This window comes from Uloborus diversus, unplaced genomic scaffold, assembly GCF_026930045.1.
Source record: "Uloborus diversus isolate 005 unplaced genomic scaffold, Udiv.v.3.1 scaffold_723, whole genome shotgun sequence".
Classification (NCBI taxonomy): domain Eukaryota; kingdom Metazoa; phylum Arthropoda; class Arachnida; order Araneae; family Uloboridae; genus Uloborus; species Uloborus diversus.
In genome coordinates this window covers 28,059-42,457 of record NW_026558927.1, presented here as the reverse complement: position 1 = coordinate 42,457, position 14,399 = coordinate 28,059, and the positions used below count along the sequence as shown (strand labels likewise).

Sequence of the window (14,399 nt, the reverse complement as noted above, 5' to 3'; positions counted from 1 at the left end):
TGGCTGTTATTTAATTTTCACTTTCCTCATAGATCGCTCACATGACAAAAAGTGAAGTTGAATATCTGGATTCTGTGCTGGTGGGGCCTGGCATGTTGTTCATGAATCAATATTTCAACACTTTCATTGATGAGTACATTGTCCTGTGGCTGTGTTTTGTAAGTATGCTACACAATACTTGTACCAGTTTGAGTCAAAAGTTTTTTCGTATTTTCCCTGTCCTGGATTGGCAGGCCTGAATGTAACGCATGCAAATTACAGTTCCTGCGCAGCTGATCTAAAATGGTAGAACGGAGTTTGACCTTATTCAGTCGCTGTGATTTCTCGTTCCTGTGTAGACGTTGCAGTCTCTTGAAATGGTGGAGGATAAGCTAGTGATTTGTGTTATTTTGCGTTTCCACTGGAAAAAAGGTCTTAACGCAAGGGCAGCAGCCAGGGCCGGATTTGGAAGTATGGGGGCCCTGGGGCAACGAAGGAGTGGAGGCCCCTAATCAGGGTTCGAATGATCATCATATTTTCGAAAATATCTGATACTTTGATATGTATCTGAATATTTTGATACTAGTGGTACCCGCATGGCTTTGCCCATAACAGAAAATTAAAAGGTCTTTTGGTTCACCTGTACATTTACAAATAATGTATGGTGAATTTTCTTGCCAATTGGCTTGTGCCCATGTTACGGTTCCACGTTATGATAATTTCGTAATTTACTCGTCCATCTTATGATAATTTTGTTCTTAAAATTGGAATAGAAAAAGAACCACATCGTATTTTCAAAAAATCGCTTTGAGGTGCACACCCCCACGCTACAAACTAACTTTGTGCCAAAATTCATGAAAATCGGCCGAACGGTCTAGGCGCTATGCACGTCACAGAGATCCTGACAGACAGAGAGAGATCCGGACAGAGAGACTTTCAGCTTTATTATTAGTAAAGACATATGTATATATCCGATATTTTCGACTCGTGAAAGTTAGGATATTTTTTAAAAATTTTGTTAGGCCCCTTTGTTGTGGAGGCCCCGGGGCAATAGCCCCACCTGCCCTCCCCTAAATCCCGCCCTGGCAGCAGCAAAAGAAATTAATGATGTTGATGGTCCAAGTTCTGTGAATGAGCGCACTGCTCAGAACATTGTTTAAGCGTTTCAAAGAAGGTGATACGACCCTTTAAGAGAAACCAAGATCTGAGTGGCCATCTGTTGTCGATAATGAAGTTTTGCTGGAAGCTATCCGACACCAGCCAAGTTCTAGCACCCGAGCATTATCAGCAGAACTTGGTCCTTCCCAAAGTACCATCAATCAACGCCTCCACCAACTGGGGCTCGTGAATAGGCGCTGTCAAAAAGTACTTTTGTAGATGAAAATACAAAAAATTTATGACTCAACCTAGTATAATATTCATCAGAAACTGTTTAATAATATTTATTAAATATACTTTTCCTTCAAGGATTTATTCGTCTTATGTGTATCTGTATGAAACCGTCCATGGTCACCGAAACCTGATTTTTAAATTTACAACTTTAAATCTACCTTCCAGTACTTACTACTTTCGGTGCTCCCTACTTTATGGGCAGGGAAATTTTCTGCACATTTTTCGCACATTGAAATAAAACTTACTAATGCTACAAGAAATTATTTCTGTAAGTTGCATATCCGATAAAAGTTTATCCGTTTTATTTATCTCCCCGACATATATGAATGCAATACATTAGACATGTTTGCTCTGCAATTCTCAGTGAATAAGGATGGTTAGTTGTTACCAATTTCATCGCATCATGGAATTAATTGCTATAAAAGAAAATTGCGACAGAGTTAGACCAAATTTTATTGAACTAGTTCTGGTGTTTTCAGTCTATTTAAAATTTTCCTTAAAAACAGAAACTCAGTTTTGAAGCCCAGTTTTCAGTCATTTTTGGGCCGAGGGGAAACTTAATCTTAGCAATTTTGTTTTATCAAGCCCTGATCCCCCCCACCCCCCCAAGTGCAGTAGAACCTTGTTTATTTATTTGGATATCCAGATTATCCAGATCAAATTTACAACTTTCAAAAAAAAAAAATCACTTAGATAATTTCAATTTAGGATTGCAAGAGCGTAACTATAAGTAAGCCAAACGTTTATTTTTTATTTTGATTAAGTGTACAACTCCTGCATTCATCTATATAAATAAAACAAAATATATATGTGTATATATGTATGTTCCCTATACAAATCCAGTTTTCGTTGGATATCAACCAAATTTGGCAGGGAGGTACTCGTGCACCCAAGAAAGAACGTAGGGGGAGGGGGTCAAATGCCAAAAAAGAACCGAATCGTTCGAATTTTAATTTAAGGATCCAAAAACGGCATTAAATAGTTCTTTCTACTTGAAATAGTAATCCAATCAGTTCGAACGCCATTCGAAAGCCAGCGTAAAACACCCATTGAGTTCCTTGCCTTCAATCTACCTTGCCTTCTGTCCATCTTGCCTTCAATCTTGGAGTTGAACTGAACCATTGTTTCGGTCACTCGTCTGGTCAGTGCTAATTCTTTATTAGCTACCAGTTTGTTTGGCACTCTTGGCTTCCTTAAGAGGTTTTTCCACCTCCAGCTCAGTCACTCCTATTACCTATATATTATTTATGAGTGCTGATAAGCATGAAACTGCAGTCTTTAGATGGAATGACTGAACCGGTGGTGCATTTCATTTATAGGTTCTACTGTGTGATGGAAGAAGACATGAGGCAAAAGCTAATACATAATGATTGTATGAGTGCAATCGGGAAAAATCCTACCAAGTTTGCTTTTTTATTTAATTTGTGCGATAGGATTGTATTACAAAGGAAACCTGTACCTAATGATGAAAAATAAATAGTTTTTGAATAAAGTAAGATAATGATCGAGTTTTATTTCTTCAGCAATCATCACAACTCCTCAGTGTGCTAATTTATATTTTCTTTTTTTGAACACTTGTGCAAAATAAGCTTTTATTTTTAACGTATTAAGTTCTGTATTCAAACCCTTTTACTTTTCCAAAAACTAAATTCGGGACATGCGTCTTTTTATTTTGAAAACTTACGTCTTAAGAGTTCTTGCAACTTTCGGCCCTGTCGTTAACTACATTGTGTATTTACTTTTGTTATCTGCATGTTGTTCCAATGTATCATGAATGTTAAAGCAGTTTTGTTCTTAATTCTTTTGAGAAAATCTGTTCCACTTACGTACTTTTAATTTTTTCCGCAGGTGTATTCAGCGTGCAATCTCCTCCACTACAGTACGATTGTCTGCCGCCAGATCTGCTCCCACCTCCATATCAGCCTCTTCACCATCGTGCCACAGGACAGCTCCAAGATGGAAGAGGAACCGAGCTCTCTAGTGTCGGCACCACTCTTGCAAAATGGTACACACTCTAATTTCTACAAACGAGGGTGATTCTATCTCTCTGGTGCTTCGGTTTCTCCCCCAGAGCTTCTCTTCAAGCTCGCTAAATTGCGTCTTAAAAATCAGATGATAATAAATTAATTTGATTTAATGTGACTGATTTATTTTAAATATATTTCTTTATATATTTTAAGTGGACAGTAATAGAATTATTTACGTTCCAGAACTTTTTAAAATTTGACTGGATGCTTTCAAATTTTGGAACTGTCTTCCAATTTTGTTAAAATCATTTCTTTTTTAAATACTTCATTAGAAGTGATTGTTATTGAATTGTATACAACATAATCCTAGTATTATTTTCTGCTTTAGAAGTAGCATTTATATTTTCCTTAAAATTTCTGAAATGAATGTCTTATCACACGAGGGTCGATCCTAAAGTAAGGTTCACAAAAATTGTACAAATATACAGCACTGTCTATTCTCATTGAAATTTACATTGTTGGAATGAAAAAAATTCTCTCTTGATACATAATCGCCATCTTTTTCTGTGCATTATTGTCGACAATGCCCTAACTTCTGTATTGAGTGTCACTGAATTCCACCGCTAACCTGTTGATGAAGCAATACACCGCTTTTTTGACTTTATTGTCACTCCGAAAATGTTGACCATCAAAATCTTCCTTAAACTAAGGAAACAAGTGGTAATCACTAGATTCTCGACAATGCCCTAACTTCTGTATCGAGTGTCACTGAATTCCACCGCTAACCCATTGATGAAGCGTTACACCGCTTTTTTGACTTCGTTGTCGCTTCGAAAATGTTGGCCCTCAAAATGTTCCTTAAACTAAGGAAACAAGTGGCAATCACTAGATTCAAGCTCTGAACTGCAATAAAGAAGGAGGTGGTTTGTTGACTGTCATGTCCCACTCTGACGGTGGAATTCTGTGACACTCAATATTTAAGTTAAGGCACCGTCGATAATAATGCACAGAAAAACATGTTGATTATGTATCAAAATACAGTAGGCGCCGCTTAATGTGATCACTTTGGGACGAATACAATTTGATAACAATAACCGAAAAGAATCCAGGAGACACAAAATAATGATTTTTTTTCCAATTAAGGTGCATTTATTTTGGCAACCTCAAATTAAAATCAGTGACTCAACTGAATGCACTTTCAAATTATAAATTATTAAATTAACAGAATGTAAATATCTGAATTATAAAAAGTTAAAGCGAAGTTATGCAATTTTTAATCACATAGTAATAGGTGAAGTAAAATATGACCGTTTTCCCTGACATTCGTAAACCAGTTTCAAAGCACATTCAGCTTTTCTATCTTTTCCAGCATGGTTTTGCTTATTGTTTAAATTTTAATTTAACTTCGCTTTGTTTTCAATCTGGACACAATTCTTTAATAGTTTACAAAGCAATGGCAACAATGGAGATCCTACATCAATGCCATGTCCAGGGACTGAGTTTTTTTAGGTGCAAAAGAGTTTTCTTAGGGGGAGTCAGTGGTCACTGGGGGCGAACTTTCTGTAGCTTCATTCCTAGAATAATTTTGAACTGCTATTGAAAACCACAAAATGCTTCACAGAAAGTTAGTCTCGTCAGGGTTTGCCTATGTATTTCTGTTAATTGAGGAACAATAATAGGGAAAAAATTGAAAGTTTATGAAAATGTGATAACAATAAACGAAGAGGCTGATTACAGTATCCGACTTTTTTAACGTGTTAACATACAAGTGTTCCGGAACTTCGTGATTTTGATAACATAAAGGGAATAATAACATTAACCATGATGACATTAAGCGGCGCCTACTGTAGAGAAATGTTTTTTCTTTCCAACAATGTAAATTTCAATCAGAATAGGCAGTACTGTATATTTGTAAGATTTATGGAAACCTTACTAATGGATCAACCCTCATATGTGTCCTTTGCACATTCTAATATGTATGTGTCTATGCAGGGAGAGGTCAGGCCAAACAAAATTTGGATCCAAATATTTCACAATAGTCCTGTTCAAACTGGGGCCTTCACAAAGTTTCCAATCAAACACATGGACTTTTCACAAACTCTTTAATGAAAAAGCAGGTCTCAAATTAAAATGTTTATTTTGGTGCATAACCAGAAAAATTTTAGAACGTGTTTTGCAATTAAACGAGGGGGATCAGCTTATTACTTAACTGATCTGCTAATTCTGAAGAAAAAAAAGCGGGGGGGGGGGGGGGGGGGGGGTCTGCCCTTACATGTTGTCTGCGGATGCAATTAATATTACTTATGCTTCTTACTTGTGTAGTTTGTTTAAAAAGATATTAACTTTAAATCAAATCAGTTATTTTGTTTTTACAATTTTGCTTCTATGTTTGTTTTCGCACAGCCAAAGTTAAATGGCTAGCAACAGTGTTATTGTTACAGATTTCTCTGAAAATACAATCACCTGCAGCTTGAAATTGGCGCATAAGGTCTTTTGTCTTAGCTTCTTACCCATTTTAAATTATCGCCATTGAGTGGCATTAAGCTTTATAGCAACATGATTAAAAATTATTCCAAGCATTTAACACTAGTTTGGGAGAAAATTGTATGAGTATTGAAGTTTTAGTGTTAAACTAAACAGGCAGCAACTTTTATCTATTGCAACATGTTAACATTCAAAAAATAAGTGTTTTCAAATATTCCTAATTGAATGAATTGAGAAAATGTAAATTTAGTTGTAGATGTAAGAGGGTGCGATTGTAACAAAAGATTCAATTTCAGCATTTTCATTAGTTAAATTTTGCTTCGTGTCTTAAAGTGCTCATCAAAATACACATTACTTGTCGGTTATAATTTCCTTCACAATATCCGATAAATCAATCTTGGCTTTTTTTTTCCTTTTTTTTCCCACCCATTATTTTTTATTTTTTTATTATTTTTTACATATATATAGAGATTGAAAAAAAGAACCCATTAAAAATGATATTAACCTCAATAAATAAATAAAATAAATAAAAATGCTCCTAAAAGCACCCCCTTAAGATTTTGCCCCTGTGATTAACACTAAAAGGAAAAATCCAGAAAGAAACTCTGGATATATTACTGCATAAATTGTGAACTTTCAAAATATTTCAATTTTCACAAAATTATGTTATTTGCCACACAAAAAGGATGCTGTGAAATATCCTAGGCAGACCCCAGATATATAACGTACATACACACATACATATAATTTTTATATTTACTTGCCAATTTTTATGTGTTAGGCGTAAAATTTACTCATTTTAATTATTTTACGTGCCAGCCTTGACATTTTAGGCATTTCGAAATCCATTTGCATCAGCTTCAGATATGCTTGCTCATTTTTGTCAACTATGTGATTTTAATTGCATAAAAATTAACAACTTAATGTTGCCCATTATTTTTAATCCTTTTTATGTTTTATTTTTTGCTGAAAATTTGCACATCTTTTTTGCCTTACCCATTTGAAAATTTCTATCCATTTCCAGCCTAGTTAATTTAAGCCAACACTATTCTCACAATTTATCTTTACAGCTTACTTAACTTGCCAAAGATATAGTAAATGAAGATTTTGATAAAATTGATTGTATCTAGTTATTAAAAACAAATGGCAATAGATTTCTGAAATCGAAAGACTTTCTGCTGGAAAAATGAGGCAGGACTTGTTCTATTGCAACAGATGAAAAGCATTTGTTAGTATGTGCAAAGCATGACTTAACTGCATTTTTTCTGGATATTTCTAAAGTATTATACTTTTAGTGAATAGTTGAATTGAGGAGTTTCTGCCAATGCGATTCAAACCACCAATATTCCCTTTTTTAAAACTGGCATAACAGAAACTAGTTTCAGCAAAAAAGTGGCATTAAAAAACTTTGGATATAACTTTGTAAGGATATTAATTGGAAAGTTTTTCCCCTAAATGCTATCTCTTTTAAAGCAAATTGCATACTTTGCTAAATCATATCTTTTACTAAAGGTTTTTTAGTGTGTTTGTGCAGAAAAGTGTAAATAAGTTAGCTTATGAAGTACTTAATAATCTAAATTATGTACTTATTTTCTAAGAAGTGCCAAATTTGTATCATATATAATTTTTACCTGTGTGTTTTAAATCTATCTAAAAGTATTAAAGTGTGGTGATATTTTTTTTGCTGAGCTATTGAAATAGTTAGAATGAGCCACATATGAAATAGTTTTTCAAAGTATTGTTTTTTGTCAATCATTGGTGCTGGTACTTGTTTCATCCCTCAGTACTTGTTAGATGTGTATTGTAAAGCATGATTTCTTTCTTAAAAAGCATTAGATGTTAAACTTTTTTTCATACAATTTTGCATAGTAGCACGTTTAATTATGCTGTTGTCATGCTTCGTGCAGCCAGGGCAAACGATAGGCAATGTCAGCCTAGTCAGGAACTAGGAATCAGAGTGGTATAAATTTTATAAGTTTTGTGACGGAAGAGGGTCCGGCAACCAAAATGACTAGAGTTCCGCCTTGGCTCTTGGTAGTCCTGCAGGCAGCTTTCTAGTGCCTGTTTCAGCTTTAGGAAGACTGAAAACAACCATAAATTCAGCCAATTTGTGTTGAGCTGCTAATGCATCTCATTTACGTGCTGTATTAATTGATTAATTATGTGGATGATAGTTTCTTTCCTTTTCTTTTATTTTCTCCAAACAATATTTGATCTGTTGCGTTGTATATTAATGTGATATTTTTTATTCATTGTTGCTCACTTTTTTTCCTGCACTTGTACTAGATGTGTCAAAACAGAAAAATATTTTTTTTCTTTTTTTGAAAAATGTGCAATGTTTGAATATGAAACTATATGCATATTTAAATATAATAGATATGTGTTCTCATTAACAGTATGAGATTATTTATTTAATTTAGTATTGAAATGGAAGCCCTTAAAAACAGTTGCTTGTGCAGGGCTCCCAACAGGTCCATTTTCCCCAACAGTCCCTTTTCAAAATCTGGTATTTCTGTTTTATTTGGAATTTCCCTTTCCTCCATTATTTTTTATTTATTTATTTATTTATTATTATTATTTATTTATTTATTATTATTTTTTTGTAATAAATTCATTCAGCTTAGTTTTTATTCTAGCCAAAAACGTTTTAATTGAAACGATAATTTTTCTACCAATTAATCGGTTGACATTTTCCTCTCATGTATCTATCACCAGTAATGTGGCAGATTACCAACTCCTGGTGATTAATCGGTGCATCCCTGATTTTAATCTTTAAAAGTTTTGATTAAGACCCTTTTTTTTAGAATTTAGGTTCATTTGTTTCTTAGAGACAAGCTAAAAATTTGTTGGGAACCTTGCTTATGTAGAAATGGCAATGGATCTTCTATTTTTGAATGAAATTATTTTTGAAAAAAAATGTGCTTATATTTCAGATGTAAATAATGTTTTTGTATGGTTTTGTAAGTAATTGTTTTGTACTTAACTTTCTTATCTTTTCTTTTGTTTTTCTGGTAGGTATGTATACGGATTGTTTATATTGAATCAAAACGTCTCAATTTTAAAAATTTTCATTTAAACTCAGGGTGTGATCAGGATTTTCAAGATTTTCCATTCATTTTTACTCGTTAAAAATATGTCGGGCTCTTACTTTTACGTTTAAAAATAGTTAATTTGATCCTTTTTGTAATATTTTGGTGCTGTTCTCTTTTTATTGTCCCCAATATTGGCAATTATTTTCCTATCTGTCGCTAATAAGAAAATTGGCGATAGTACTCAGTATGATAAAGTCACTATAAAGCAAAGGATTAAAATTTTGAGTGAAGAATTTGATGCTTCATTAACATGGCAAAGAAATCACCCCCCACCTGGATCACTCATGAACATTACCGTGCAATGGCTATGAACTTTAAAAGCAGAAATCAAGTATCAAATGACTATGGTTTTTAGCTTTGATTTTGTAATTTACCAAAAAAATCTTCTTTGATGCTATTTTGTTATTCAGATATTTTATAAAAATGAAAATATCATTCTAATCATTAAGTAGAACTTCAGTAGATTTTATTCAGATCTGTTTTTGCTATATCTAGTTTTGTGGGTTTTTACTTTAGCTTGCAGATTTCCAAATGAAATAAAAGAAGAAGTTCTTTGATCTTGTGTAGTTTAAACTTTTTTTTTCTATATTCGACTTAGCCAGAACCATTGGTCATTTAGTAGTCATATCCGAAGAATATTTTGAGAGACTTATGAAACAATTGAAATTAAATTTCATTCACTATCTCCTAAGGTGGAAGTGCTGGTTCAAGTTTTTATAAAAAATGAGCTTTGCTGTATCTTAAAAACAGTATCTGGTTTAGTGCGAGCATTAATCATATGTACATTTGAAAGAAAACTTCTTTGTAATGATCAGTTTGCTTGAGTTGCATGCTGATTTGCTTCACTGAATATTTTCAAAAATGGTACAGCCTTCTTCAAATCAGTTTTTTCACACATATTTAGTCTTTAATTTAGATACTGTTTCCCAAAAGAATAAACCCCTCCCTTAAAACATTCCTCACTATGCCTCTGCTTCTAGTAATATGTACAAGCAGCAGGGGTGCAGCAAGGGGGAGGGGTTTAAGGGACCCCTTCCCTGAAGGTGAATTGTAGCTATGCTTGTGACTAACAGTATTATCACTGATAGAGAATACTTCATGTGTATGTATGTATGTATATCCTCTGCTTCTAGTAATATGTACAAGCAGCAGGGGTGCAGCAAGGGGGAGGGGTTTAAGGGACCCCTTCCCTGAAGGTGAATTGTAGCTATGCCTGTGACTAACAGTATTATCACTGATAGAGAATACTTCATGTGTATGTATGTATGTATATCAGGATTTGTTTTTGGTTGCCTTTTTCATTGTGCAGTTTGATACAATATGAGAGCTATTTTTTGAATATTTTCTTACTATTTTTTTAATGTATGTGTAAATAGTCCTAATTCATAGTAATTGTTGTGCATATTTCAGCGAGCTTAATTCAATTTTGTATTTCATTTTTCAACTTTTCTCGGTAAATATTGCCACCTTCAGTAAAATTAATTTGGTACAATTAGTTTCAACTAAAGAAGAACCAATATTATTTGTGCAAACCATTAACCGTGAAGCAATTTTATTGTAAAATAATAGGTAGAAAAATCGTATATTATTGTGTTGATTATTTATTCATTGTCTGAATCACTTTATGTGTGCCTTTTATTTTATGAACATTTCATTTGTGCTTTTGACAACAAATCTACGAAGAGCTCATTGAGCTACCTACAGAACTGGAATACTAAATGAACAACCTTTCATTGTCTGCTCGAACCCAAACAAACATTTTGAAACAACTTGAGTTTGAAATTATTTTAATCTGATTTACATTTCACCTTGAATAAAAAGGCACTCTTGCATGTATGAATTAATCCTTTGTACTCTGTTGTGCCTTCTGAAGGGACATTAAAATTTATTAGTTACCTTAAGGGATTACAGTACCTCAAAAATGATGAAATGGTCAAAAAAAAATTTATTGCTTATTTCAAAACAAAAAACTATTCTGAACGCAGGGGAAAAGTTTCAATGCTTTAGTTCAAATATTTAAAAAATTATGAGTGGTTTTAGGCCAGGCTCCCTAAGTGTTCTTATGCAAAAGAAAAACTTCAAATTGCTTTTTCTCGATGATGGTTTTTTTGTGTTTTCATGTCATTAGAATCCCTGAGGATTTTTTTCTATTAAAGATACAGCTTTAAAGTTATACTTTTTGCAATTGGGATAACATATTTGACAAAACTGTGCATTGGATAAGCATTTTATAAATTACTCTAATGTTTAGAGAATGTTAAACCTTTAAAAAACAAATTAAAAAAAAAAAAAAACTTTTAATTTTTTACATAATTAATCACAGAAAATTTTCGAATGAACTCATAAGCAAATGAATGCACAGATTTTTAGAAATGATTATAGTGATCGTTTTGCAAAAAACGTTTTTTAAATTAGTGCAAAAATAAAAAAGCCTTAGGAATTTTAAAAAGTTGAAATTTTCCTCAATTTTTTGAATTTTCAAAAAAAGTAGGCAATATTTTTAAATTTTGAAATCAAATTATTGATTACAAAATAAGTATGCATGTTATGGTTTCAAAGAAATATAAAATTTATATAAATTAAAAGAAATTGCCTGAAAGGTACTGTGACCCCTTAACGAATTAACGAGTGGTCCCCAAACTTAATTTTTGTGAGGTTGAAAAGTCAGTGCTGTCTTCAAATTTTCTGAATAGTCAGGCAAAATTTTTGCTGCAGAAGAAAAATTTTTGGGAGGTCACTGTGACCTCCTTAAATATTCTATTAAGGCACTCCTTTGAATACACTTTTTCCAGCATATCTTTTTGAGGGATGCAGATTGAAAATAAAGAAATGTATGCAAGAAGTTAAAGCATCAACAAAGATAATAAGTTTTCATGCTTATTTTGCATCAGTTTAATTTGCAACTCAAATATCATCCTTGAAACATGCATAACAGAACAATAAATATTCTTATACATAGGTCTTAACCTGTATTTAAACTTTTTGAGCATTGCTTTTAATCCAGTTCAATTGTGAGTCAAGTGAGTAAGATGTATTCTTCCACGAAACCTTTACTCCTATGATGCAGCACTGTACCAGGTAATATTCCAGTTAGTTATATTGGTCAGTGACTGAAAAATTTCGTTGGAATGATGGCATCTTGACAACAGCATTCGTTTATGGGCCATCATTTGGTACCCTAAGCTGGTGAAATGCAAATTATGAAATTAAAAATGAAAAACAAGCAGTTAGTTACCACGTACTTCAACTTCATGTGTATATATGAGAATAAGATATTGTAATTATTCTTTTACGTATTGTACGTGTTTGAAACATATTTCAAATCATGTTTGAATTGAGCTGTATTTTGTATGTATGAGAAAAGTTTTATTGTATCAGGTATTTTCAAGGGAAGTTAAAGAAAAATGTTATTGTAATTGGGAGTGTAAAAATTTTTTGTATTAACATTAGATCTCCATGTGCTATATATATTTTTTGTGAAATTTTTTGGTGCTTTTGATAATTGACTGAGTAAAACTCGTACAAATTTTGTGTGGCAATAAATAGTTTTAGTCAATGAAATTTGTCATTTTATCTGCTGTTGACTTCATTAGATTTTTTACGATATTTTTTTTTCTCTAAGAGGTATTATACCTTCAAGGCCATGCCCTAGGAATTAAAAACTTTTTATTGAAAAAAAAAAATATTTTCCAATGTTTCATGACTCTTTTCCTTGAGAAACTGGAGACATGGTGGAGAATTTTGATGATGACACAATGGCTAAATGGCAGTCCTTTTTTTTGTGTGTGTGTTTAAAAGTTGACATATTATTTCATCTAGCCAACGTTGTTGTAGAGCAAAATAATAATTTTGTTTATAATAGAGATTTTTAGTCACTTCAAAATTATTTTCCATTAACTGCAATTTGAAAGAGGCAAACATTTTCAAAGATGTTTCTTACGTGATATTTTTTTCTTGCACATAAAATTTTTTCTTCTTTTTCAGATACAAAATTATGTGTCTGAATAGGAATGCAATTTTTCTTTTCATTATTTTGCTAAATTTTTGTCAGAATTTTAAAAAATGCTGTGAAATTTTACAGAAAAAAAAAACATTTTTGCTAACTTTGTCGAAAGTTTTTTAGAAATTTGTTTGCCAGCAAGCATGTTAGATAATTTATAATAGAATAATTATTTCATCCTGATGAGGAGAGTGTTTTATTTTTCAAAACTTTTTTTAAAGTTAGTTTTTTTCCTGTGTACACAATTCACTATTTTGTAAAGTGTGTATAAAATATTCTTTTTTTACAACGTATTATAATTTATTCTGTGAAGTAACACTCATTTGTAAAAAAATTTATGAGTTTACTTATAAAATTTACTTGTGAACAAAACATTGTTACAGTAAAACCCCTCCTAACGGACACCTCTCTAATGCGGACACCCCTTTTATGTGGACAATTTTTAATTCCCCAATTCCAAGGCAAAAAACATTATTAAACTCCTGTCTTGCGGACACCCCTCTATTGCGGACAAAAAAAATTGTCCCGTTAGTGTCCGCATTAGAGGGGTTTTACTGTAGTTTGTTTTATTGCTGCCTCCCCCCCCCCCCCGGTTGAATGAACTCTATTACCTCCTTAAGAGCAATATTTTGTTCTTTATCCTTTGCACTGTCAGCCATTCTTTCATATTTGAATTTCTCCAATGTAATATTTATTTAGCCGTGATTAAGTAATATCATCAATTACAGGAGTATGCATACTCAATTTATGAGAGTGGTTATAACTCCTGAAACTCATTTCTTGGACAGGGCCTTGAATGATTGATCATTTGTGTTCTTGATCAGTCTCTGTGGAATGCATGTTGATAGGATGTCTGAAATTTTGTTTCTGTCCCCCTCTAGATGGCGCCTCAGAGACCTCAGATCTAATCTCCAACCCCCGATCCCCATCCTATCAACATCCATTCCTAGAGGACGGAGACTCTGTGGACGAAGTGAAACTGGATGACGAAATCCCTTGATGTCATACCCTGCCTCCGCTTTGAAAAACTGTATATGTGCTTTTATAAACGTTTGCTGAAATTCAGGGAACGGCTTTTACGTGGAAGCATCTCGAAAAATCAAGGGAAATGTGGCAGACACGAAATCTCAGTGTTACCATGTGGTAATCAAGCTGCTTGCTTAATCATTTTGTGTTCATCATTCAATCATTTTGTAATCATCATTCATTCAGAACTGGAAGTCATATTACACCCTTTTAAGCTAATTTCAAATTGTTTTCATATAAGAGCACTGCAAAAAGAAAAATTGATTCATCTGAGGTTTTGGCTCGAGGAATGGTATGGATGTAAATAACCCACAGATTTGAGACACGACAGGCAGGGGTGCTCACCTGGGGGGGGGGGGGGGTCATGATGCAGACTGCAGCATTGAAATTTTTAAGGGGGAGGGGTTTGGGGGGTCTTCACAATATTTAGGGGGTACGCCCTTACTGTTGGGGGGGGGA

The 14,399-nt window shown here is 33.2% G+C and overlaps 1 protein-coding gene across 1 annotated transcript in view; it reads left to right on the top strand.

Annotated features, from left to right (window-relative positions):
• Positions 1-13,933, top strand: part of LOC129233788 (cholinephosphotransferase 1-like) — a 59,566-nt gene extending 45,633 nt beyond the window's left edge. The window contains exons 7-9 of the mRNA XM_054867765.1: positions 33-158; positions 3,220-3,376; positions 13,796-13,933. Coding sequence (XP_054723740.1) covers positions 33-158; positions 3,220-3,376; positions 13,796-13,914 — 402 coding nt within the window. The 3' untranslated portion in view covers positions 13,915-13,933. The remainder of the gene's footprint in view (positions 1-32; positions 159-3,219; positions 3,377-13,795) is intronic.
• The last annotated feature ends 466 nt before the right edge of the window (positions 13,934-14,399 follow it).